The following is a 22356-nucleotide window of genomic DNA, read 5'->3' as shown; positions in this document are numbered from 1 at the left end:
ATATTTATATTTTTAATCCGTTAATTTTCTTATAACATTATTTTGTGTGAGTAACGTATGATTATTAAATTCACATGATAATAATATATTTAATTTTATGAATGATAATGTATCACTTAATGGTTTAAAATGGAGAAAAAATGAAGAGTCTTGACAATTTTGTGAACAATCAATTTTTTTTAATGACTATATGTGATTTAGGTGAGTAGTCAAATTAGTCATAACTGTGTAGTAAATCATTAAATGACATATTATCATCGAAAAAACTAAATAGATCTCTGTCACGTGAATTTAATAAATTGAATTTAATAAATTCATATCATGCATATGAATTCGATATTATAAAAAAATTAATAATAAAAATTTTAAAAATTAAAATATATGAGTATAAAAACTATAATTTATTTTTTATGTAAGTATAGATGACATTAATGTTGATTTGCTCAAGTAATATCAAATTAGTGATTTGGCAGTTGATGCTTTTATTAATTTGGCAGTTGCTCTTTATCTATTATTACATATAAATACATGCATGAAAACTTTTTAAGTATGAAGTGATATTCATACTATTACTTATATCAATTGAGAGATGGTTGTTTCTTTCAAGTTGAATGAAACATCCGTTATTTAAAATTAAAAAAAAATTATTTTATAAACAAAATAGTATGAGCTTAATTTTTTTTATATTATTTACAAACAAAAAAATAATTTTCAGTTTAATATTAAAAATTTCAGCTTCTGTTTTTATATTGAACTTTTTTTGAGTTTTTTTAAAATTACTTATAAATATAATTTTTCATATATTCATAACTTATTTTTGATATATATGATTTTAAAAATATTTTTATAAAAATTAATGAATTTATTACACACGATCATTTCTTATTTCACTGTTATTTATTTATTTATTTTTAATTTGTCTGCTTAGAGTGTTGTGCAATGCAGTGCAACCCAATCCATTTTGTTGTTCATCCCAATTTTTGGTTGAAAAAAGAGAGTAAAACTGGAAGAAGCAGAAGAAGAGAGAAAAGGCAAAGAAAACAGTAATACACAAAAATTGCAGCAGCCGCCATGGACGAGAGAAGGAGCGATAAGCGATACAAACTGATGAATTCACGATAGATAGAGAGAGAAGAGAAAGATATTAATCATGAAGAAAGGAAAGGGGAAGAACAACGGCTTGTTGCCCAATTCCTTGAGGATTATCTCTCTGTGCCTCAAGACTGTGTCAACGAATGCCACCACCGTTGCTTCCACCGTCCGCTCTGCTGGCGCCTCCGTTGCAGCTTCTATTTCCTCTTCATCTGAGGATCACAAAGATCAGGTACTGCTTCCCTTCCTTTCCACCTTCCACTGTTCGCGTGTCATTGGTAGGTACAAACTGTTAATAAAAATAAATAAATAAAACATATTTGGTGGTGTTTATTAACTCAGGAAGGATTCTAGTTTCGTTGTAAATAATCCCAACTACCAAAGGAGGAAGGAATTATCGCTATAAAGAATCAAATATATATTTGTTTCGTTACTTTTTGACATATGGAGCAAAGGTGTTGTTGTACCCCTTTCTGGATTAGCTTTATCAATTTAAATGCGTTAGATTAGACCGATGATATTGGCAATATTATTTATTTGCACCAAGGTTTTTTCTAATGAAAGTAGACACTGAGTTGGCTTTCCTAATCTGTTAATTCATGTAGATGCAGATAAGCCTTTCTAACAGAATTTTGTAAGAAAAATTGGTTGAAAAAATCAACCTTGAATTTTTCACCTTTTTTTTGTATTTTTTTTTTTTTTTGGGTTGGAGTAGAGAGAATACCAAACCAATTCTGGGACAACATTTGTGAATCTACTCAATAGATTTTGGGGATTCCAGGACTCAATGACTTTGTAGGGGTGTTAATTTAATAATTACTAATTAGGTAAGATATCAAATATGGAATCTGTATAGTTTACTAAACTATATTATCATTGGTTACACATTGAAATTAACTTTAAGTTCTTTATGTATAGTTGATTTTTCTGCAGTTCTGGCTTTGTTAGTTTTTTCTTGGTCCATAAATTTCACTACACTTTGCTCACTAATTGCATTGCAATTTGGCTAAATTTCCGTTTTCCAGTTAAAATTATTGTTATGAGTCTTATGACTAGACTTTCTTCTTCTTTGACCTTTTTTGTTTGTTTAATACATGATCTAATATATAATTTTACCTTTTACTACTTGGTGGATAGGTAACCTGGGCTGGTTTTGATACATTGGAGCTTGATCCATCTAACTTCAGACGTGTTCTTTTACTTGGTTATCTGAATGGATTTCAAGTTCTTGATGTGGATGATGCCTCTGGCTTCAGTGAATTAGTTTCAAAGCGTGATGGTCCAGTTTCTTTTTTACAGATGCAACCCTTCCCCATTGGTTGTGATGGCCAGGAGGGGTTTAGAAAGTCGCATCCTTTACTGTTGGTTGTTTCTGGGGATGACGCCGACAATATAAACCAGAACAATACCTGTTTGAGTCCTTTAGGAAAGGATGATAATGTTGAGACTCAACCTGGGAACAATATCAACTCTTCAACAGCTGTTCGGTTTTACTCCTTGAAGTCTCACTGTTATGTTCATGTTCTGAGGTTCCGATCCACTGTGTGTATGATCAGATGCAGTTCACGGATAGTAGCTGTTGGTCTTGCCACACAAGTATGCAGTGGTTCCCCAGTGTCTTTTAGAATTGTTTAATACTTTGAGCATTATTGTCAGATAAAGTAATAGGGTCTATTTGGCTTGGCTTGGCTTGTTTGTGTAATATATAATTGATGTACTTGATCATTTTTTGCAGATATACTGCTTTGATGCTGTGACTCTTGAGAATAAGTTCAGTGTTCTAAGTTATCCTGTTCCTCAGTTAGCTGGACAAGGAACAACTGGTGTTAATGTTGGTTATGGTCCAATGACTGTGGGTCCAAGGTGGTTGGCATATGCTTCTAACAACCCCCTTCCCTCTAATTTAGGTTGCTTAAGCCCACAAAACTGCAGTGCTTCTCCGGGAATTAGTCCATCAACTTCTCCAAGCAGTGGTAGTTTAGTGGCTCGTTATGCAATGGAGTCCAGTAGACATTTGGCCTCTGGAATAATCAAATACTGTCAAGAGCTACTTCCTGATGGTTCATCTTCTCCTGTAGCTTCAAATTCAGGTGTGAAAGTCAACAGGGTTACAGGAATTGATGCAGATAATGCAGGAATGGTTGGTATTGTTTCATGATGGCTTAACTAATTGATAAGTTAAATATTTATGGGCTTTATATGAGATGTTAATCTCCAACATGTTCATGTCATGGTTGATTGCAGGTAGTCGTTAAGGATTTTGTTTCCAGAATTATTATATCACAATTCAAAGCTCATACTAGTCCTATATCTGCACTATGTTTTGACCCTAGCGGGACCCTTCTGGTCACTGCATCAGTCTATGGGAATAACATTAATATATTTCGGATAATGCCATTATTCACAAGCAAGTGTTCAGGCTTTTCAGGCTCCAACTGGAACTCTTCTCATGTGCATCTTTATAAACTTCATCGTGGAATAACACCAGCGGTCAGTTTATCTTTGATCTGATGAATTTATTTTATTTGTTTTTCATGACATTCCTTTATAGTTTGCCTTCATGTCCTTTTGATTTTCTTTCTTTTCTTATTTGGCAGATGATTCAGGACATTTGTTTCAGTAATTTTAGTCAGTGGATTGCAATTGTCTCTTCCAAGGGTACTTGTCATCTTTTTGTTTTGTCACCCTTTGGAGGTGATACTGGTTTTCAAATTATTAGTTCTCAGGGTGAAGAACCGTCCCTGCGTCCTGTTTTTTCTCTGCCTTGGTGGTATACTCCAGCTTCCATTTCCTATCAGCAATCTTTGCCTCCCCCAGCACCTGTTGTCCTTTCTGTGGCTAGCCGGATAAAATATAGTAGCTTTGGATGGCTTAATACTGTTCACAATTCTGCTGCGAATGTGACAGGAAAAGTTTTTGTGCCATCTGGTGCCATTGCTGCAATCTTTCATAATTCCTTATCTCATTCGCAACAGCTTGTTAAATCGAAGGCAAAACCTTTAGAGCATATATTGTTGTTTACACCTTCAGGTCATGTAGTTCAACATGAACTTCTGCCATCTGTTGGTGGAGAAACAACTGATAGTGGCTTGAGAAATCAGTCAACTTCACTTCTGCAGGAGGATGAGTTCAGAGTGAAAGTTGAACCTATTCAATGGTGGGATGTATGTAGAAGGTCAGAATGGCCAGAAAGAGGGGAACCATGCTGTAATACCTTTGATAGACAAGTGGGTATGGAGAGAGTTCAAGAGAAAATAGGTTATAGTGATATTCATGGATTGGACTTTTTGGGTATACATGATGGGCCAGGGGAAAAGATTGTGAAATCTTCTAGTGGGAATATGCATGAAAGGTTTCGCTGGTATCTGTCTAATGCAGAGGTGCAAGTGAATTTTGGAAGGTTACCCATATGGCAAAAGTCTAAGGTATTTATTGGTTTTGATTTTCACATACAATACCAGGAATTGGCAAATAACAATTTTGTTTCTTCAGATTTGTTTCTATACAATGAGATCTGCAGCAGCTAGTTGGAGTGCTAGTGGGGAGTTTGAAATTGAAAAAGTCCCTGCTAATGAAGTTGAAATAAGACGGAAGGAGTTGCTGCCTGTTTTTGACCATTTTCATAGCATCAGATCAAGCTGGAATGCGAGGTGGTGACTATTTTCTTTTCCATTCCTTACAAATTTTGCAGTCAGTGTGTGTTGCCAATGCTTAATCAAATCATGCCATTATATCTAATTAATACTATTTCTGGATTGCAAAATTTGAGTGTCACTGTAGTATTAGTATATGATGAAACAAAATGAGCTTTACCGAGGACATTAAAGAAACGATTTAATGGGTTTCAGCAGCTCTAGAGTTCAAAGAATTTCACTTCATTAAGAAAAAGAAATACCAATATTATCAAATGTTGCACTCCTTTTCTTAGGGTCGTTGATAAGAACTTTGGGAGAATTGCATCGTAAAAGCTAATTGTTGTAGTTGGAGTGCTCAAGGCCTTATAAACCTCACACTATAATCCCATACTTCCAATGTGGGACTTGTTTCCTGTAGAACCTAACATCCTACCATCACATTTTGAGCCCCGGTGCCCATGCGGGCCAAGTAAGCACTAGCTCTTTGACTAGTCCTAGGCAAACACTGCAATGTTAGCATCATCACCCATTGCTTATTTGCAGTTGAGCTCAAGAGACATGACTTGTGTACATCCTTAACCCAAAGTGGCCACTTTTCTCACAAATGATGCTATCCCTCTCAACCCTCTTCCTAATTATATACAGCGATTGGTCAGTTAACATAAACTCAACCTTAATGGGCCAAATTAGTTGCAGGACCATTCCCCTTCTTTCTAACATAAACCTGTGTATTTCTTTGACTAACTAATTACTAACGTAACTTCTTAGGGACCTATCAATCATCCATATTTTAAGTATCTGCTGCCTGCATTCGGTTGATGAATTGGAGGCATTTACAGGGATTTATTACCGTTTGGCCAATTAAGTATTGTCTAGCAAAAAGCATATATTATCATTAGTTACAGCTGTTATCCTAAATGAACTATTTTTTGTTTGTATGTGCTTGTCAATGTTCATATATTGTGGTCATGCTAATTACGCTTGGCTATTGATTTAGAGGCCTTGCTGGGGGAAGATATTTATGTCCTACATCTCCTGTTCCCAATCAGGCTGATGACAAGGAAACTGCTGATGTGACAGTTATTTGTCATTCAAAGCCAGCATCACTGAGTTCGACTGAAAGCTCTGATGGAGGTGAGAAGCTGTGTATAGAAAAAATACATTTCAATAGGCTAGTTTTGTAACTTTTGTGAAGCAAAGTATGAATCATTAAGGACCCATTGAAGTTGTGCAAGAATATTAGATACACATTTTCATAATATTACTATTTTTTTCTTCTTCAATGAAATGCTTGATGAATAGCCGAGTACTAAACAGTCCACATCATTTTAGTAATTTCTTTTATTTTTGAAACCACCAACAACCTCTTTCAAGTCTATTTTTAGTAATTTATCTTGAATCTCATGTGGCAACCTCTCATTTATATGATATTACTAATTTACTCTAGGTTCATCAAGAAGAATTGAAAATCTGCTTGACTTGGATCAAGTTGCTTCTAGTTATCAAATGCTTGGTGAGATATGCCTGGAAAAAATGGGAACAATCAGTGTTGAGCCTTCTCTGCAAAACCAGATTGTGATGGAAAATTCATCATGTCTATCTGGAAACTCAAAACATGTTGATTTTAACGTTGACCATATTGACAGTCCTATATTTCTTGAAAATATCAGTTCTGAAAGAACAGATTCTATAGGTGTTGGGATCGATGAGAACTCAGCATTGGTCCTAGAACATGCTTCAGACGAGACTGAATTTGTGGAAGTAGCCTCGACTATGCAAAATGAATGTCTTGGGATATCTCTCAAGGATGGCCACTGCACAACACAGGAGCATAGTGAAGTGTTAACTGAAGTTGTAACTGATGATGTTGACAGCGGCAGCAGCCACCATGAAAGAGAGCGACTGGAGGAAGAGGGGGAGAATGATGAAATGTTTGGTGGCATATTTACCTTTTCCGAAGAAGGTAAAAATATGAGGCTGCAGCTACATCTATTTTCTAAATCTTTGTGATTGTTTTGTTGATATCATCTATTAATCTATTGCCAATGACTTCATTAATTTCACTTACTTTATTTAGGTTGATTATCACAATTGAAGAATAAGTTGCAGCACCTATGAGGTCATCTCGTCATCTGCGCTGGCTGGAATCTTAGCTAGGAAATATTAAATCAATGTAAATATTGTGAATAAGAAATGGTATGAGCAAAATATTAGATTGATTTGTTGCTGAATTGTGCGGTTTCCATCGGACTCTCAACCTTGTACATTTTGTCGATGGAAATTCATGTATTCAGGGGCTTGCTAACTTTGGGGCCTACAGTGTGGAAAGTTCTGGGTAAAGGTATTTTGAGCTTGCATTCAGTCGTAAGCTGGTCATTTATCAATGTTCTGTAAATATGAATCAGGCATGGAATTCCCTTTTAAGTCGTGTACATTTTTATTTTGAATTTGGCAAAAGAGAAGAAATGAAAGATGAATAACTAAATTATTAGTGTGTTTAACTGATACTTCTCCGTCCCTTCATGTAGATGGTACAGTATGATATTAGCTTAGTATGATTGATTATGTCAATTAGTGGAGACGGGAGAGAACTGCCTCTAAAATTAGCTTCAGTTTTTTTTATTGGAAGAAAAATTTGAAAGCGCGATTATTATTGTTGTAAGGATCAACAGTCACGAGAGTAAAATTTTATTTGATCTTTCACAGATCCCTTCGGTGGATATCTACATTTCATTTTGCAGGATAGGCCTATATCTTTTCTTCGATCTTATTTATCAAATTCACAATAGCCTATGATATATACACCTTTTTTTTTTTTTTTGTTAAGTATCCTTCCTTTTTTTTTTCTTTCCTTTTTTCTTTTTAAATTTCTAAAATATCATTAATCCTTATTTATTTATTTTTTACCTCCAACATTTAATTTTAGCACTTTTTTTTAGACACATCCTTCTCTTATTCTTTTAATTTTTTACATGTATCTCTTTACCTTTTTTCACTATCCATCTATTTACATAAGTAATTTTAATTCTTTTGATTTTTACATTATTTTTTTTTTCTTCTCTTCTCCAATTAAATTTCACACTATTACTCTCTTCCCCTCTTTGTTTTCATACCCACGGGATAGAACTGGTGCATGACAATGTTATAGGCGCATGTAGTTTCTTCAACAGTGTTGAAAGTGTCAAGTCATATATACATTTTTTATTTGAGCAATTCCTCCCTTTTTATGCTTCTAGAAAAACACAATATTAAATTAAGTGTTTTGTATTTTTTGGAAGTGTGAGCAATTCCTCCCTGGAAGTTGGATGCACCTACAACATTATTGCGCACCAGTTTTATGGTTCGAGTGCGTGTAAAAATTGAAAAAAGAGGTAGGAGAGAATAATGTGAAAATCAAAAGAATTAAAATTATCTATTAAAATAGGTGGAGAGTACAAAAATAATAAAAAATGTATGTGAAAACTAAAAGAGAGAGAGAGAGAAAAAATGTGTGAAAAATAAGAAAAAATGTTTTAAATTCACCATTCGATGTAAAATTAAAAAATTAAAGAATAAGAAAAAGGTCAAGGATATTTTTAAAAAAATAAATAAAAGGGGGTGTACTTAAAAAAAAAAAAAAAAAAAAAGGAAGAGAATGATGCCTTTACAATATTGGTTAAATATTTGTTTAATTTTACTTTCAGTTTTAAACAAACAATTAACCTATTATCATTTTGGCCCTTATTAAGAGGATAATCCTGGGTAATTTTTGCTGTACCCACGTAGTTTATTATTCATTATCACTACTTGGTTACTCACTTCAAAGATATTTTACTCTAAAAATCATTCTAAACAAATTTGTTTATTAGGTACTTAGGTTAAATTGGCTTGATGAACTTAAATAATTTAAACCAAGCATGTGTTTAATTAATATGTTTTTTTTTTACTCAAGCAAAATAAGAATTAGTTTTATTCTTGAAGTTTTTTTAACCCAAATCAACTTTTATTATAAGAATTAGTTTTTTAATTTTTTTATTATGTTTTACTAAATATCAGCTAATTTATTTTTATTATATTTTAGACAAAAAAGATAAATATAATAATAAACAAAGTTGTAATTATAAAAGTATGGATGTAGATCAAATTATTTCAGAGTTCCTGCATTTAAGTAAAGATGGTTAAAATTTATGATAGGGTTATTTTATAATATTTGTTTGAGGGGATATTTTATAAGAGTTATTTTTATCAGAAGAGTATAATATAATTTTATTCATGAGTCTCTATTTATAGAAAAAATTTGTTATACAAAATCAAATATTGATATTATCCTATTCTAAAATAAGGAAATAAATCCTAAAATAATCAGAACAGATTAAATCTAAATATTTAAAATATAAATAAAATATTCTTATAGAAAAACTAACTTAATCTCCTAAAGATATTTAGGCATATTCCCAACACTCCTCCTTGACTAAATAATTTTATCACCTAATTTGAGTTTCAAAATCTGTCTTTTCTCTTTTTGATTGGTTTCTTCTTTTTGTAATTTTTGTTGTAATCTTTCTTGAGTGGGACCACTTTAACATTTGTCTCGAACTTCTCTTTTGAAGGTGATTTTTCATCATCTTCATTCTCCTCTTGATCATCAAACTTCTTTTGAAGACATGTATCTTTGTGCTCTTCACTTATATCTTCATTTATAATTGGCTCCTCCTTCTCCAAATTTAAAGCAAAACTTTTGCTTTTCATATGGACATTGAACACTTCTTTGTTGTGTATATCTTTAATCACACAATTTTTATCTTCAAATAACACTTTATAGTCTTTTCCTAATAATTGAGAAACACTCAACAAATTTTGGTTAATATCAGGAACGTATAAAACATCAGATATTAATTTAAAACCTGAATGACTCTTAATAGCAAGTGTTCCTTTGCCTTTTACTGCAAGGTGTGCTCCATTCCCCATTTGAACTTTAGAGATATCAGTTTTGTTGAGTTCTTTGAAGAGTTCTCGATCATATGTCATATGATTTGTACAACCACTATCAATAATCCAAGCTTTTGAGGGTTTTTTGGTCATAAAGCATGACATTGAAAGTAGTTCTTCTTCTTCCTCTTCTTGTTGATCTTCAACAATGTTGGCTTCTTCTTGTTGCTCATGAGATTTGCATACATGTTTTAGGTGTCCTAATTTTTCGCAATTGTCACATTTTACATCAGGTCTCCACGAACATCTCTGTTGTGGATGATTAGTCTTTTTGCAATAAGGACATGGTGGAAAAATTTGAGTGTTATTATATTGACTGTTCTCTTGAAACAATTCCTTCTTCTTGTTTTTGCCACTATTTTTGTTCTTCCATTTGGCTAAATATACACCCTCCATAGATCCTTCTTCTCTCATAAGCCTCCTTTATTCTGATGCTTGCAATGCATATAACACCTCTGCCAAAGTGATCTTACTCAGATCCTTTGTGTTCTCCAAAGCCGCTATTGAAGCTTCATATCTTTCAGGTATAGTTACTAGAATTTTTTCAACAATTCTAGAATCAAGAAATTGTGTTCCTAGTAATCGTATCTTATTAGCAATGCCAAACAATTTGTCTGAGTATTGTTTGATTGTCTCAGTCTCCTTCATTCTTTGTATTTCAAATTCTCTCATAATTTAATACTTGCATGCTTTGAATCCTTTCATCTTCAGCATATTCTTCCTTTAGATAATCCCAAATTGTTTTTGCCGATTTGAGAGTCATAATCCTGGAGAAAACATTTTGTGAAACACAGGCAAAGAGACAACTTTTTGCCTTTGCCTTCTTGATTTTCTTTTCTTTGTGAATTTTCATTTGGGCTACGGTAGGATGACGGCAACGCGGGAACATCATAATCTTCTTCTACGGCTTCTCAGAGATCTAAACCTTCTAGGTATGCCTCCATTCTCACCGCTCAAAGATCATAACTTTTTCCATCAAAAATAGGTGGGGAAATTTGTGAAAAATTTGTTTCTGCTTCCATCTCCAAGATCGTAACCTTAGCTCTAGATACCAAAGATGAGGTTATTTTTTATGGTATTTGTTTGAGGGGATATTTTATGAGTTATTTTTATAAGGTTATTACACAAACATACTCCACAATGATGAGATATTGTCCGCTTTGGGCCTTAGCCCTCACGGTTTTACTTTTGGTCATTACCCAAAAGACCTCTCAATCATTGAAGTATGTTTATGTTATATAAGTTGTTATTTTTTTTATCATATTTTATCGATATGGGACTTGTTTGTATCCCAACAATCCTCCTCTCAAACAAGGGACCTAACCTTTCATGCAGCGAAATCTATCTTTATATATCACATTATATGTTATGAGTTATGAGGGGTTATGGGGTTATTGGTTGTCACCGAATCTAACATGCGGCTCTGATACCACTGATGAGGTTATTTTATGGTATTTGTCTGAGATGATATTTTATGAGGGTTGTTTTATAAGGTTATTACATAAACATACTCTACAATGATGATGAGATATTGTTCACTTTGGGTCTTAGCCCTCACGGTTTTTCTTTTGGTCATTACCCAAAAGGCCTCTCAATCATTAAAGTATGTTTATGTTATATAAATTGTTATTTTTTTTATCATATTTTATCAATGTGAGACTTATTTGTATCCTAATTATTGTACAAAGTGAGATATTGAATGATTCTTATGGTCTTCCAGCAGTTTGGGGGATCATTGGAATTTGCTTTTATACCAGCAAATTCTTTTTTGAACTAGCAGGTATGTACTTATAGGAATTGTTGTAATCATATATGGTTCAAAGTCTGCATTTCGAGTCTATGACACCGTCATACTTTATTGCACATCACCATTTCGTATAATCAATAACTCACTGCTACACTTCCCATTGGAAACTGACAAACTGTTGAATAAACTTCATGAAGCATTCGAATTTTTTATTTTATTTTTTGGCAATGAATATTTTGTGGATTTTATGTCAGGATTTTCTCCCACCATCGGGACTATAACATATGCTTGCCTTCAGGTTCTTAATTTTAACTTGATCATTAGTTCTTGTAAAATCTAATATTTATTTTCCCCAAACCAACTCATCATTATTTTTTCTTTTGCAGATTGTGGTCACAGGTGGAGCAGCCCTCATAGATAAAGCTGGCAGGAAGCCCCTACATCTGGTAAATTCAAAGCACAAAACAGTTTATCTTCAAACTTTTGTGTGCTTATAAATATCCTTTTTGTGTATAATATTCTTATTATTCTTTCTTGATTTCATTTTAGATATCTGGATCGGGATTGGTCGCAGGATGTGTATTTGCAGCAGTTGCATTCTATCTCAAGGTACACCCCATAGCTTCTGGTTTTTCATCCTGATAATTTTGTGAAAATAATATCCTTCTGTGAAACAGGTTCACGAGGTGGGTGCTGCAGCAGTCCCAGCACTTGCCGTAACAGGCATACTGGTATAATGACCATTGCTACTATGTATTTATTGATGTTGTTTTCTTGGATGTGTCTCAAATATGAACTGATTCTCCATGTGTTATTACTCTTTCTTTTGGTGATATTAGGTTTACATAGGAGCATTTTCAATTGGAATGGAAGCAATTCCATGGGTTGTGATGTCTGAGGTACTTAACTTCCTCTCTCTTCGGTCAAGTTTTAATGCCACTAAGATAAGCACAAGAGAAGAAATGCAAATTAATTAAACATATACAATATGGAATTTCTAGAATAACAGTTGTACTTAAGAACTAGCAATTGTTGATCCCCTGCTGGAATTAAATGTATTATTATTTTTATTTGGCTTGAAGCTAGTGATGCGTGTTAATAGCCAAAACCAACTTACAAAGTCTCCACTTATAAAACTTGATCAAAATCAGCAAGACTTACTTTTAACGAAGAGACATAAAACTTGATCAAATATTACCTTTGGTTTACACTTTACAGATATTTCCGGTCAATATTAAAGGGATAGCAGGAAGTGTGGCCACATTAACGAACTGGGTTGGTGCATGGTTATGTTCCTATACTTTCAACTTCCTCAGGAGCTGGAGCTCCTATGGTAAATAAACACAAGTCACGTTTTTCTGTTTTATTTCAATTAAAGGTGTTAACAACCTGGGATTAACCGTAGAAGATTGAAGTTAAGGAAACCTGTAGAACTAGTAAATTCACTTGTGTGTACAATTTGCGGGTACCTTCATTCTTTATGCAGCAATAAATGCACCGGGTATATTATTTATAATCGTTGCTGTGCCAGAAACCAAGGGGAAAAGCTTGGAACAATTACAAGCGGCCATTAACGCATAGGAAGCAGGAGTTTGGTGATTTGTTGAACAGTGTACGGTGGAGAAAGAAAAAGGAAAAACCGACGCTGTTTGATGATTGAATCATCACTAGCCATATTATTTGTCGTAGTTTTGCTTTTATTTTGATAATTGGATTTGTTCTCAAGGTTTACAATTCACATTGATTACCTTAATGTCAATGGTTCATGAAATATTCTCCAAGACAGTAATATAAAATTGGTGGTTGCACTTTAGCTCTCAAGAGAAAAAAAAAATTATATCATTCAAATTAAGAACTAAGATTTATTGAAATGAAATGGTTTACATGTAACCAATTTACAAGGTAAACTTAAACACCAAAACAACAAATGTAGAATGTCCCCCTCCCCCTTTCGAATTTGACAGAATATCAAAGCATCCCTAAACATAATGTTTCTATTACACTTATGCCCCAATTGGAAACTTACCTCTTGAAAACATGCATTGACTTGTACCCCAAACAACTAATCTTTCTATTACACTTATGTTTATGTAATCACTAATCTTTGAAATAGATCATTCTCAAAAGAGTTGAATTTTAGAGGGTGGGGATAGCGTTATTGGTAGAAATTCATTTCATTCACTAAATATTATTAGTCATCCAGTGAAGCTGTCACAAAGGCTAAATTTTCCAATAATTTGACAACTTCATGATTCCGTATAATCTTGGGTGGTTTATATTGACTAGCTGATGTTCCATTCTTAATGGCTAATTCTGATAATTGATCAAAAGCTCCAGGCCTTATGATGAATATCACTAAGTTTCCTAGTTGACCTTTATCCCTTTGCACCTTGTACATAGCTCCCAAGCCACTCTCGAGAGAGGAGATACAACTTCTAAATTTTTTTACTGATTCCTCCAGTTTATCCTCCAAAAAGTTAGATTCCTCTTGGACTTCCACAAATACCTTCAACTGCTTAGGTCTTGACTCCTGGTCCAAGAAACTTGCAAACTCGACAATCTCAATTCTCATAGCACCTCTAAGTGCAAGTTGAAAATTTTCAACAGCCGAAATCAAGTCTTTCTCAGTCACAATCTCAGCAGGAGTTTTAGGTGCTCTCATTACGTACTCTACTTGTGGAGATGAGTTATGGAAACCAACAACTCTCACTATATCGCCCAAACGGTAGCGATAAAATCCTCTATAAGTAGTAACAACCACTTCATACATCTTCCCAACCTCCACACTACTAAGATCCACTGTTTCCTTATTAACAATATTGTCCTCATTCATCTTAAATGGAAGAAACTCAAAGTAGGCAGCAGTTGGAAGCATCACAAACCGTGTTGTCTCAGGAGGTTGCATTATGTCTAAATTTATACCCACACAACACTCTGAAGCAAAGTAATCCCCTCCTAAAATAGGTACCTCTCCTGCATAATACTTGAGTTTTTGGTAGTACTGCTTCATGCTTCCAGTGGTAACACACCTTATGTAACGAATGTTTGGCCACAATCTATACACAATTCCACCCCAGTTGTTACCTTCACAGATTAACCTTATTCTCTTTGCCAATTCTGGCTGAGGTCCACCAAGAGTCTTAGTTACAGCTTCCCTCATTGCCACCTCTGAAATTTCATTACATGGAAATCCATGGTCTAGATCATCACATAGTTGCTCCCACTTGGACTCCAGAAAACCAAATGCTTTGATCAAGCCAATGGCATAAGGGGTTGTGATTCCATCTATAAGTTCAAGATTCCTAAGGCCACATAGAAGGTGGCAGTACAATTGATGCTCAACATGAGACCCAAGAATCACTTCTAGGGGACTGGAAAAGGTAGCAAGTTGTTGAGGGGTGGCATTACCACTTTGCAAAGGGTATGTGGAGGCAGCCATAACTTTCAAGCCACATTTAGTAGTAGTAATATTGTCAGCATAGAGAAACCATAGGATCTTGTTCACTTCTGGCCTTGGAGGAAATAGCCTGCAAGAGTTTAAAATTCATCTTTTTGGACAAACATGATATCCTTCAGATTTTGGAAGAAATTAAAATTTTGATTAATTAATTCACCTTTGACGAATAGCAACACTGCCTCGATGACCAATAAAGGAAGCTGCTTTGGAAAGGCTTGAATCAAAGTAAGGGATCAATTTCGGTTTCATGGTGCTTGAACTTGTTCCTGAGCTGAGGGACAAAATCCAAACCTCAATTATCAATGTCAATCAAATTTAAGTGCCCCAAAAGATTATAACGTACAAAACAAAACTTGGTGTAAATAATGCTCGATGTCACATCTCAAATACGTGTGTTCAACATGAGATAATTTATTGAATAGTTGTAAGAAAACGTCTTCAGTTTTGGCTTTTAATTACAAAAATGCCATCTTATTTTTGTTTTTATTTCATAAGTTTGTATATAAAATATGAAAAAAATAAGTATTTTAGTCAAAAACATGAAAAAAGAGTGAAAAATTGACATTTTTAATGAATAAAATATATTCTTAAAAATTGATCATAATTCTTATCCTTTAAAAATAATAATTTGATATTTATATTTATATATAATCAATGAATTTTGTCTTTCAATTGATCACCTTAATATCATAAATTAGATAAAAAAGAACAAAATTAAGAAGAAAAAAAATAAAATTACATCTTTTAAAGTATAAAGATTAAAACTAATTCTGACAAACAAATTGAAAGACTCAATACACATTTGTTCATTTTAACATTAAGAATAGATACAGAAAATAAAAACAAAAGCATTTATGAATCCAAATAAGGATAAGTATACTCATTCTTGAATTTACCATTTTAAGGCATTATTTATGATGATAGTTTGCCCAACGTGACACGGTGAGGGATCACGACGTGTGTGAAGTGTGAAACGATTTTTAAGGAAGAAGAAGTGTTTAAAGAGATGAATTGAGAGAAGATAGTGATTTAGTGACCTGTAGAAGAAGCATAAGAGAGGGTCAACGGAGAGAAAAGGGTCATCTTTCCCTTCTGCCATGAGGTTGATGAAGTCAACGTAGTCTTGATAGGAAGACAAGGGCACGAGACGTGTGAAAGTGGAGGGATGAAGAGGAGCCTTGAAGGGTTGGAGATAGCGTACGTTGCCATTGTGAAGAAGGATCGAACGGAGAGTCTCCAACTGGTGATGTTGGGCGTTCTTGGTTAAGTCTTCAAGCTTTTGTATCAGTTCCTCGCCTGTCATCATGTTGCTCTAGTGTTCACGTTGGAGATCACAATTTTTTTCTTCTTTCTTGGTCACTAAAAGAATCGGCACTTTCAGGGATTCTGTTGCCGTTGTTAATTTTGAGTACACAAGGAAAGTAACATGTTTAATATGATTTGCTTTGCTGTTACCCTTTGTCGAGTTTTGACTTTGAACAACATGACACAATATTAGAAGGAGATATTTCTTGTCGTGTCCTTCTATACTATGTGCTCTTGAGTCGGATCACACGAAGTATGATATAGATGTATGCAAAATGTTGTGGTATAGCCCACGCATTAATTTTTTTTTTAATCTAAAAAAAGCAACTTTGGTATCTGAATTTAAAAGATATTATCTTGTTTGTCTATGAATAAAATTTTTTTTTAAAAAAAATTCTTCAAAGGACACATTAATAATTACATTAATTCAATTTTTTTAAAAAAATATGTACCTAAAATCACTAAAGTGATAATGTTATATATATATATATATATATATATATATATATATATATATATATATATATATATATATATATATACAAGAACAAAATAAAAATAAATAGTTAAATTTAAAAATTTGGTTGACTTATTTATTTATTTATTTTAGAGACAAGGGTGAAGTATTTTTTTATTGGTCGAATTTAGGATCATATAGATACCATTTTAATTCCCTACTTTTATGAATAAAAGTGAGTATTCACTCTTTAAAAAAAATGAAAAAATAAATAACCAAATTAAAAGTATTTGTATTTAAAAAAACTATTGAGTATCGTAAAATTATTAACTTTTATAAATTTCATTCAAAAGTTAGTTATAGCGATTTCTTATTCATTAAAGTGGAATATTTTTTGAAAGTAAAATAAAATTGAACTTGGAAATTTTTTTTAAAAATACTTTGAAGTGTAAAATTACACAAAATTATTTAATTATTTATCCATAATTTGAAATTACATAATTATATACATATCCAAATAATTATAAATTTATAACTTTTCATGTTTTAACTTATTTCAAATATATAATTTGTTGTCAGAAAAATTAAAATAATGTTTTCTTTTTATTTCTAAATGTTTTATTAAATGAAATGAGATAATATAAATGGATTTATGTTATAATTTCGATAAATTTATATCATGAAGAACTTATATTTGAAGAGAGAAAAAAAGAGTGTGAGAAAATGTTAAATATTTCGTTATATAAGAAAGGTACAGAAAAAGTTTGATAAAAGAAATAAAAATAGGAAAATATAGATTATGAGCTTATAATTTTAAATACTACATAAAATAATGTTTCATCATAAAATATCAAAGTTAGTGGTGTTTTCATCATAAAACATTACACGTTGTAAAATAAGTTTTATTTTACTAAATAGATATATTTTAGAAAAATAATCTTTTAAACTAGTTAAGAAAGGATGAATATGGATGGGATTGGATTTAATATTTTTAATGATCCAATCTGTCTTAATTAATTTTGATTAGTTCAATTTTTTTTTCATTTTCAATCTCCAGCCAGAATCATTAAAACTATTATTAAAATATTACATGTAAAAAAATAAGAAATTATATTAAACAAACTTGTTAAACATATATACTATATATCTTCAAGTCCAATTGATAAAATATTTAATATTACAAATTTATTTATCAAAATTATAAAATATCTTACTTAAAACATTGATTAAATTTCACTTCATGCATGTTAAATTAACAATCATTTGAATGAAATTGATTTTTAATAAAAATAGATTTTGGTTAAAGTTAATATTGAATTATAATGATTTATATTTATTTTTTGAAAAGCAAGTTAATAATAAAATTAGACATAAATTTTTTAATTTAATACAAAAATTACTTTAACTAAACCAATTTTGAACTCTTTAACGTAAAATTAAAAATGAGAAAATTTACTTACGACCAAATTAGTTGGTATTTTAACATGATAGTGAATCTAGAAATGCACAAACGAGTCGAGTAATCAAAAGCTGTACAAATCCAAGAAATTAAAAAAAAAAAATGTGTAACACATCATATCTCACCCTTATTACATTTGTTTCTAATTTATTTTGAATAACGCTATACAGAACACAATTAGGAAGAAAATAATTCAATCTATATCTCCAGTTTGTGTTTTTCATATACATTTCGATGGAGCTGATTTTATTCTTAAAATTTTCTGTCTTGGTTGTCCCTTCTTCTTTGTCAGATTTTCTTGAGGATTACTATTTAATTACTTTTGCCACATCAACTTTCACTATGTGATGATCTGAAGTCCCTTTGGAAGAAAGAACTAAGTAGGATCCGGAAACGAACTTATATGGAGAATCTGAGGAAGACAAAATGTAATCCACTCGAGTTCCATACTTGCATGTCCCTTGGACACCTGCATAATATTTATAATTTTAAGGAGCTTAGTATAAGAACAAAGTTGAAATTCCAAAAACCAAAGACTTAAGAAATTGTTCTTGTACTTTGGCCTTTGGCAATCATGACAACGGATTCACATTCCCCTGCAAAGTCCTTAGCATCTGTGTAGTGTCTGCTCTTGAGATATTTCATCACTTCAACCTTCGGTGTTGGCTTTCCCATCTCTTCGTAGTACTATACACAAATGAATCAATTGATGAAATTAATATATTTTTTTTAGACTTTACATAGAAAAAGTATTAAAAAAAATTAAGATTATGCTAGATATACCTTTACAATATCTGTCCATCTTTCTTGGGAATAATCTGATTCATCGAGCGAATTAAGGCCTCCAGCTAAAATGTGTGGCTCATCATTCGATTGAATTATTGCAATTATCTGTTTCATTCTCCAATTCTCATCAAGATGATCAAGGTGGGTACAGTAAAAGTGCAGTTCACCTTCTTGGGGTACATCGATAGTGGCCTTCAGAACATTCCTGTTGCCATGAAATTACAATTTGTTGCCAAGTCATTCTCTAACCTCTAAATTTTCAAATACATTTCCTTTTATTGTATTTGTTCTAGTTAAATTGTTTTCAAGTTTGAACTTCTCACAGGCTGGATTTCCACTAATATTTCCACAATCATTCTTTAACAGAAGGTCATTAGCAACAAATACCTTTGGATTAAAGTAAGACAAATTTCTTACTTCTAATCATTATGAAATTGAGCAAGAACAGTAATATAATTAATATTCTCACTATCCTTCAACATCAGACAAATTGGACGTCTAACTATTCCTTCAAACAGCAGCATTATTTAGTTTATGCAATAGATATTCCAAAATGATGATAACTTGTACGTACGTACATTGCATCGTACAAATTTGCTTAACATCAAACATAAAAATTATTTAACTATGCCGTCTCTACTCCTAAAAGAAAAAACAAGAGCAACTTGTTGTAAGCATTAAATAAAAACTGCTTAAAAACTGAAAAGTGAAAAATATGAAATATGTTTGTTCCACAAGACCCAGAAACCGAAGCCAAAAATGGTAAACGGCGAAAACTTGTATAGAGGCAGAGTTGTAGAGATTAATGTTCCTTTATTGGAATATTTTAGGTGTACGTAAGTAAACAAAATATGCAATGAATTGGTCCTATACCTACATAGGTAGGTGACAACACAAAAGCTTGGGTGGGGACAATCTGCATAGTGCTTACAGCTATTAACACAGTTGGTACGCGTGTTTTGTATCAATGCCACTGGCAAATAGAAGAAAAGAAACCCAAGCTAAGTTTCACTGTTTAACAAATTTTATGACTCAATTTGTGTGCTTGATAATTGATGTAACATGTTCATCACTAGCATGACACATTATTTCACGTCAGCATTCACATGATACAAATAATTGAGTGAGAAAATGTGAAAAATTTGAAAGTAAAGGAAATGCGATTAGGAAAGTGAGATGAGTAAAGATTGTGAAATGATGAAAGTGCGTGTGAGGTTGTTTACCTGAAATCAGTGTGGTCGAAGATTTTGTGTAGGTTCCAGCGTTTGATGGGCCACTTGGACAAAACGGCGTTGCCGTATTGAGGAGCCCAGCTTTCGGCGAAGACGTAGTTCATCCCAAGAGCACGAGCCAAATCAGACAAAGGCTTCATTCCGTTCTCTTCCTCCGCCTTCACGTCTTGCAAACCCAAAACGTCGGCGTTTAACTCTCGCAGAACTTCAACCACCGTTTTTCTCTGTCCCTCACGGAAACTCCACGACGACCCTTTCCTCTCGCTTTCGGAGAAGCTCGTTTGCCGCACCGAAATCTCGTTATCGGGTAAGTTGATGGACACTCTCGGCTTCGACTTACCCGGCACCGGACTCTGCGACTGCGACGCTTTCAGAATGCTTCGTGGTCGATCGTACGTTGACTTCGATCCTCCTACGTTGTTGTCTGCTTCGGGAATGTCGACCGAGGCCATGGAGAAGAATGCGGCGTTGAACGTTGCGATTCGTATTGGTCTATGGGGAGGAGCTGCTTCGGTGGTTGGTTCGCCGAAGCGTAGCTTGGAGTTGGAACGACGCCTTAGTGGCCAGCGGAGGACGCGGCGGAGGTTCTTGTTGAGGAGGTTGAGCATGATGGAGAAATGGCCGTGGGTGTCGTTGGTGAGGGAATGGGGTGGGACTGGCTCTTGCATTGGAGACACCATGACAACTCAGATGAGAGATCAAGTTTTTTCACCTCTTGCTTCTCTTTCCAAGCGTTGCCTTTTGATTTTATCATGTTAATATTAGAGACTAGTTATCTAAACTTTTTTCTTTTTTTAAGAAGGAATAAGTTTGATACAGATCGATACAGTGCTTAAAGATTAATAATATGCCATGGAGAAATTATTATATCGGTTGATTGTGTCTCTTCACGCTACATGACACATAATTTATCTATAAGGTTTAACATTATCGATACATAATTTAGTTTTTTAAAACATGTTATACTTACAAGTTTAATTTGATGTATATGAAAAAGAATTTATTAAGATGCACAAAATTCACTTAAGTGGTTTTTTATGTATTAAAAACAAGTAATTTTCAATTATTAGATGAGGACATCTTTAATACAAATTGCTTAGTAGTTGTTTAAGTCTAAAATATTTAAAAGTTTAATTTATTATTTTAATATGTGAAGTGTGAAATTTCTTATATACATGTGTTTTATTTTTAAAATGTATTCCCTAAGTTTTTTTAACAATAAACTTCCAAATCACAAGGGTTATTAATTGTCAACAATTAACCCATGAATCGTGATACTATCATTTCTACCTAATGCTTACACCACAAGTATTGACCAAGTGCGAACTAATTTTCAAAAAGGAGTTAGTTGTTGTGTATTAGGAGTTTTCATATGCACATGTCTCCACAATAATAAGATATTGTTCATTTTGAGTCTAAATTCTTATGATTTTGCTTTTGGTCATCGTCCAAAAGACTTCTTATTAATAGAGACAATTGTATGTATATAAATCTATGTTTGTCCTTTTTTTTTTATTCTGACAATGTAAAACTTTGATTGTATCTCAACAATACTCCTCTCAAATAAAGGACCATAGTTTAACCATCCATTACAGTAGAAGCTAATCAGTCCACGAGTATATTTGATGGTGACCCATAGAATTCAATCATGCTCTAAGTATTTGCACCATTGCTTCATTGTTTAACTCACAATAGCGGGACCTAACCATCCATGTTATTAGGAAGACTTTTTTTCATATATAGACTCATCATTAAGAAGACTTTTGATACCAGGGTTCCTATACCCGGATCCACCTGTCAACTCCATTATACTCATTGAGCGGGTCACCTAATCAATCATCGACTCTGATACCACTTATTATGTATCGACGGTTTCCACTTATATATGTCTCCATAATGATAAGATATTGTCCAATTATTGGGGTACAAATAAAGTCCCACATTGTTAAAATAAGAGGATGAACATGGATTTATATACACACATGTGCCTCCAATAACAAAAGGCCTTTTAGGTGACGTTCAAAAGTAAAACCGTGAGAGTTTAAGTTCAAAGTGGACACCACCTTACCAATGTAGAGATAGTGTGCGTATGTGGTAACCCTAGTACCTAACAAGTGGTATTAGAGTTAATGGTCGACCAGGTGGCTAACTATGTGCTCAACAAGTATGATGGAGTTGGTTAGTGGATTACGGTATAAGGGTCCTTGTATCGAAAGTT

At 33.0% G+C, this 22356-nt stretch overlaps 4 protein-coding genes across 5 annotated transcripts; 2 read left to right on the top strand and 2 right to left on the bottom strand.

Moving 5' to 3' along the window:
- The first annotated feature begins 931 nt into the window (after positions 1-931).
- Positions 932-7228, top strand: ATG18G (autophagy 18 G-like protein). Its single transcript, XM_020356250.3, has 9 exons — positions 932-1324; positions 2230-2688; positions 2828-3232; positions 3337-3582; positions 3690-4517; positions 4585-4742; positions 5725-5861; positions 6175-6690; positions 6805-7228. The coding sequence occupies exons 1-9, from the start codon at positions 1151-1153 to the stop codon at positions 6807-6809; spliced, it is 2928 nt and encodes a 975-aa protein (XP_020211839.2). The 5' UTR covers positions 932-1150; the 3' UTR covers positions 6810-7228.
- Positions 7229-10563: 3335 nt separating this feature from the next.
- LOC109796365 (sugar transporter ERD6-like 7) lies at positions 10564-13187 on the top strand. The gene is made up of 7 exons (XM_029270727.2): positions 10564-10627; positions 11490-11740; positions 11829-11888; positions 11992-12051; positions 12120-12173; positions 12282-12341; positions 12661-13187. The coding sequence occupies exons 1-7, from the start codon at positions 10564-10566 to the stop codon at positions 12781-12783; spliced, it is 672 nt and encodes a 223-aa protein (XP_029126560.2). The 3' UTR covers positions 12784-13187.
- A 97-nt stretch (positions 13188-13284) lies between these two features.
- On the bottom strand, positions 13285-16405 carry LOC109797784 (putative indole-3-acetic acid-amido synthetase GH3.6). 2 transcript variants are annotated; one of them, XM_083059345.1, is made up of 3 exons: positions 15937-16405; positions 15057-15165; positions 13285-14969 (listed from the first exon to the last, which is right to left on the bottom strand). In XM_083059345.1, the coding sequence occupies exons 1-3, from the start codon at positions 16106-16108 to the stop codon at positions 13634-13636; spliced, it is 1617 nt and encodes a 538-aa protein (XP_082915471.1). In that variant the 5' UTR covers positions 16109-16405; the 3' UTR covers positions 13285-13633. The 2 variants fall into 2 exon arrangements, with proteins under 2 accessions (XP_082915471.1, XP_020213511.1); XM_020357922.3 differs by having other exon boundaries at positions 15057-15170; positions 15937-16403.
- A 1779-nt stretch (positions 16406-18184) lies between these two features.
- LOC109797303 (DNAse I-like superfamily protein) lies at positions 18185-20919 on the bottom strand. The gene is made up of 4 exons (XM_020357297.3): positions 20130-20919; positions 18904-19111; positions 18678-18807; positions 18185-18589 (listed from the first exon to the last, which is right to left on the bottom strand). Exons 1-4 carry the CDS (start codon positions 20816-20818, stop codon positions 18429-18431), a joined length of 1188 nt encoding a protein of 395 aa, XP_020212886.2. The 5' UTR covers positions 20819-20919; the 3' UTR covers positions 18185-18428.
- Between the last annotated feature and the right edge of the window lie 1437 nt (positions 20920-22356).

This window comes from Cajanus cajan, chromosome 6, assembly GCF_000230855.2.
Source record: "Cajanus cajan strain Asha chromosome 6, NIPB_CcT2T_4, whole genome shotgun sequence".
In the NCBI taxonomy this organism is placed as follows: Eukaryota; Viridiplantae; Streptophyta; class Magnoliopsida; order Fabales; family Fabaceae; genus Cajanus; species Cajanus cajan.
Note: the sequence above shows the minus strand (reverse complement) of the source record. Positions and strands in the feature narration are given on the sequence as shown.

Excerpts from the sequence above, each read along its gene's own strand:
- LOC109796365 (XM_029270727.2), top strand. The coding sequence starts at position 10,564 with ATGACGGCAACGCGGGAACATCATAATCTTCTTCTACGGCTTCTCAGA. Across the intron at positions 12,052-12,119 it reads CAGTTGCATTCTATCTCAAG|GTTCACGAGGTGGGTGCTGC; the intron begins GTACACCCCATA and ends TCTGTGAAACAG. Across the intron at positions 12,174-12,281 it reads TTGCCGTAACAGGCATACTG|GTTTACATAGGAGCATTTTC; the intron begins GTATAATGACCA and ends TGGTGATATTAG.
- ATG18G (XM_020356250.3), top strand. The coding sequence starts at position 1,151 with ATGAAGAAAGGAAAGGGGAAGAACAACGGCTTGTTGCCCAATTCCTTG. Across the intron at positions 3,233-3,336 it reads ATGCAGATAATGCAGGAATG|GTAGTCGTTAAGGATTTTGT; the intron begins GTTGGTATTGTT and ends GGTTGATTGCAG. Across the intron at positions 4,743-5,724 it reads AGATCAAGCTGGAATGCGAG|AGGCCTTGCTGGGGGAAGAT; the intron begins GTGGTGACTATT and ends CTATTGATTTAG.
- LOC109797784 (XM_020357922.3), bottom strand. The coding sequence starts at position 16,205 with ATGATGACAGGCGAGGAACTGATACAAAAGCTTGAAGACTTAACCAAG. Across the intron at positions 15,171-15,936 it reads CTCTTATGCTTCTTCTACAG|CTCAGGAACAAGTTCAAGCA; the intron begins GTCACTAAATCA and ends TTTGTCCCTCAG. Across the intron at positions 14,970-15,056 it reads AGTGTTGCTATTCGTCAAAG|GCTATTTCCTCCAAGGCCAG; the intron begins GTGAATTAATTA and ends AAACTCTTGCAG.
- LOC109797303 (XM_020357297.3), bottom strand. The coding sequence starts at position 20,818 with ATGGTGTCTCCAATGCAAGAGCCAGTCCCACCCCATTCCCTCACCAAC. Across the intron at positions 19,112-20,129 it reads TTCGACCACACTGATTTCAG|GAATGTTCTGAAGGCCACTA; the intron begins GTAAACAACCTC and ends TCATGGCAACAG. Across the intron at positions 18,808-18,903 it reads GATGGACAGATATTGTAAAG|TACTACGAAGAGATGGGAAA; the intron begins GTATATCTAGCA and ends ATTTGTGTATAG.